At 43.3% G+C, this 3732-nt stretch overlaps 1 protein-coding gene across 1 annotated transcript; it reads right to left on the bottom strand.

Moving 5' to 3' along the window:
* Nucleotides 1–2425: 2425 nt before the first annotated feature.
* LOC128864703 (uncharacterized) lies at nucleotides 2426–3732 on the bottom strand. The gene is made up of 2 exons (XM_054104454.1): nucleotides 3138–3732; nucleotides 2426–2502 (listed from the first exon to the last, which is right to left on the bottom strand). The coding sequence occupies exons 1-2, from the start codon at nucleotides 3730–3732 to the stop codon at nucleotides 2426–2428; spliced, it is 672 nt and encodes a 223-aa protein (XP_053960429.1).

Raw genomic sequence — 3732 nt, 5'->3', positions numbered from 1 at the left:
AAATGTATAACTGGGACACGCAAACAAGAATTTGGATAGTCCGCCGCTATCACGCACTGGAGTCCGTAGTTTTGGTACAGAGAGAGTACAGGCGGATGTTTGGCGGCGATCCCCCAAGCAGATGGACCATAATGAGACTGGTGAATAATTTTGCTGAGCAAGGAACAGTCGCAAGAAGGCCTTATCATCGAAACGTACCAGTTCGGACGGAGGAAACGATCGCTGCTGTAGCTGCAGCTATACAAAGCAATCCAAGGGTTTCAACAAGAAGCTTATCTGCTCAACTTGGTGTCAGCCGACAGTCTTTGCAAACAATAATGCACAAAGATTTAGACTTATTTCCCTACAAAATTCAAATGGTTAACAAACTGAATGCAGCAGACTTGCCGATTCGCTTGGAATTTCGCCAGAAGATCCTGCAAATGGTGGAAGAAGACCAAAACATGTTAAACTGCCTTTTCATGTCTGATGAGGCCCATTTCGATTTAAACGGCAATGTGAACAAAAAAAAAATTGTCGAATATGGAGTACTTCTAACCCACAGATACTCCACGAGACGAAATTGCATCCTCTTGGCGTGACAGTGTGGTGTGCGGTTTCTTCACGCTGTATTGTCGGGCCTTATTTTTTTGAAGAAAATGGTCACACCGTTACGGTTACTGGAGACCGTTATTTGAAAATGCTGAAAGAATTTTTCTATCCAGAACTACGCCGAAAGAGAATTCCTTTGAACTCTGTGTGGTTTCAACAAGATGGGGCAACGTCTCACATAGCCCAGACTGTTATGACAGAGTTGCGACGAAAATTTCCCAATAAACTGATTTCAAGAAACTCCGAATTTCGTTGGCCCCCCAGGTCGCCTGACCTTACTGCACCTGACTTTTTCTTGTGGGGTTTATGTAAACAAGAAGTTTATAAAACAAAGCCAACAAATTTGGATGAACTAAAACAATCCATTCGGGCAACAATTGCGGCTATTCCTGTCGCAACTCTCAAAGCAGCAATGAACAACTTTTTACTAAGATGCCGCACTTGTGTCAACGAGCATGGGGGGCATTTAAATTCAATTATTTTTAAAACTAGTTAAGCTACATTTAATAAAATTTAATGACCTTCAACTTGAAAAAAAAAAATAAATGAATTCCATACACTAAAAAAAAAGTTATTTGAGTTTCTTAATGTAGCAAAATTCATCAGCCACCCTGTATTACATTAATGCTATACTCAACCGAATTCGGAAGTCTTGAATAATTATACATTTATATTAATTATAATTGCTCTTATTTCATACTTTAAGGGCCCCATCTAAACTTTGCCAAGCTCAGCGGCTGATGTGTTGCAGTGTTCAAAACCCCAAGGGGGGTCCATGAAGTTACATCATAAGAGTAAAATTTTTTCTACATTTTTGGAAAATGCTGCTGAAGCAACCATCTAGGCCAGATGTATACCCGTTTCCACGACAGTCGGTTCTACGTTACCGAAACGACCCGGATTTATATCCGGCCAAGGATTGTCACTCCAGCAGCATTCCCCGTATGTAAGTATGGGGAATGTTTATGCTGCTACAACAACAACAGCCAGATGTATACCCGGATCATTAGAACCGACTGTCGTTCCCACCGACTGTCATGGCAACGGAACGTATCGCTCCTAATGAATTGATGTGAAAGGATGTTTCGTATCGTGAGATGCTTGACAGAAGTTTACTGTGTTGAAATATTGGTACTACCTGAAGAAATTTTTTTCTTGTTGCTATCGACCTGAGGTCATGTATGTATTATCTTCAACCGGGTAGATCCATTATACGGTATATATACATTTCCGCTCCATTATGAGCGGTTTTGAGCTGATCACCTAGGAGAACTAATTCGATTTCATTGCGTTACGCTCATTCGCTTCCAATATTTAGATTTCGTTTCGATGGGGATAACAAATAGGAACCACATCAATCGAGTAAAACTAATTTTTAACAATTCCTTCTTTCTAATATCACAAATCATTTTTAAGTTACGAGGTTTCACAAACAAAATTTTATTATGACATGCTGGTTTTAAAGACGTGTTGGTTTTGTTAAGCGTTTTAGGGATGTTTTAACGATTTTTCGTCAATTCAGTACATAGTCATTTTACCGTAAAGACGTTTTTTTCTCTGCCTCGTAGCTGTGTCCCCATAAGACACAATGCTGGGTCTAGCGGTGGAGATATATTAAACAATGCCTAGAAGAGTACGCTGAGTTGGGTGTCCAACTTGTTAACCCTACATGGATCGAACTTGTGGTTCCCACATGTCCCCTTGCAAACTCGTGGTGCTCTGACCTCAGTCCCTGGAAAAAATTACCACACCTACCAGAAACTCTCCCACAGTGGAGGACCAGTATGTTAAGTACGAAAAAGGTATGTAGATATACGAACCAGCGCGGGTAGCATTATGGCAAATGCATCCAGAGGGTGTCGGCAAGGTGGTGCACTATCACAACTAAGGTGGAACGTAGTAGTAGATGTACTGTTGGAATTGGACAGGATTGGTTTATCATTTCAAGGCTCTTCTGATAATATATGTAGAGGGAAATTCGAAGAGCCTCTGTGTATCAGAATTCAATTAGGGATACAACTGTCGAAACATTTTTGTTGTTGTTGTAGCAGTACCTTTGCCCTGACAGTGTAGCGTAATCACCGGTCGTCTTCGTCTAGCTCATCTAACGGTAGGCCCAGGAAACTAGCGGTTTCGACGGGTTGGGTCCAGAGGGAGAGGGGTTTTAGATGCTTGGGTTTAATAGGGCATGTGAAAAGGTGGTTAGTGTCATGCGGGCTGCCTTCACATGCTGGACATATGTTTAGTATGTCGGGGTCGATTCTGGCTAAGTAGGAGTTTAACCTGCTACAATATCCAGAACGTAATTGTGCCAAGGTTACGTGGGACTCTCAGCGATTGGTGGTGGTTGGACTCCGATAAAGGCATTCGCAGTCGGGAGCTTAAGAAGGTGGTGAGAGTCTCCCGATGAATGTCGCTTATGGCCTGTCTGTACACAGTCCGATCCAGTAACTGTCTGTTTGTTTTGTCTGAGATCTCGTCCGCGTAGTTGAGGAAATGCCTCCTGATGTGCCTGGGAGGTGGCTCAGCCTCGAGCAGGTGTCTACATGGGTGAGGTCTGCGGTAACACCCTAGCAGAAACTGCTCACTGAGCAATTTGTTATGCTCCTTAACAGTCAGTATTTGGGCCTCATTATGTAGGTGTTGTATAGGTGACATCAGAAAACATCCTGTAACGGTCCTTAAAGCAGTGTTTTGGCAGGTCTGAAGCTTCGTCCACTGCGAATCACTGATTCCAGGTGACCAGAGAGGCGCAACATAGTTTAGAACCGGTCGGCCTATTGCTTTAAAAGTCGACAGCAACATTTCCTTGTCTTTGCCCCAAGTGCTGCCGGCGAGCGACTTGAGAACCTTGTTGCGATTCTGTACTTTAGTTGCAATAGCGGTTGTATGCGCTGAGAAGGAGAGCAAGCTGTCAAAGGTAACTCCCAATATTTTGGGGTTGTTAACCGTCGGAATTTGTGTATCATCGACTTTCACCTTGAGTTGTAGCTGGACCTCCTTTGTCCAGGAGGTGAAAAGGGTCGCCGTGGATTTAGTAGGGGAGAGTTGTAAATTCGTCGCAGTGAAGAATCGAGAAAGGCTGGCGAGATAGTCGTTTACCTTGGAGCACAGGCCATCAATGCCATTGCCCGGCGCCAT

This window comes from Anastrepha ludens, chromosome 5 (assembly GCF_028408465.1).
Source record: "Anastrepha ludens isolate Willacy chromosome 5, idAnaLude1.1, whole genome shotgun sequence".
NCBI lineage: Eukaryota > Metazoa > Arthropoda > Insecta > Diptera > Tephritidae > Anastrepha > Anastrepha ludens.
Note: the sequence above shows the minus strand (reverse complement) of the source record. Positions and strands in the feature narration are given on the sequence as shown.

Bases quoted from the DNA above. Each gene is read 5' to 3' on its own strand.
- LOC128864703 (XM_054104454.1), bottom strand. From the start codon at position 3,732: ATGGCGCCGGGCAATGGCATTGATGGCCTGTGCTCCAAGGTAAACGAC. The intron at 2,503-3,137 runs GTAGACACCTGC...CAATTCCAACAG, and splicing joins TTACCGCAGACCTCACCCAT to TACATCTACTACTACGTTCC.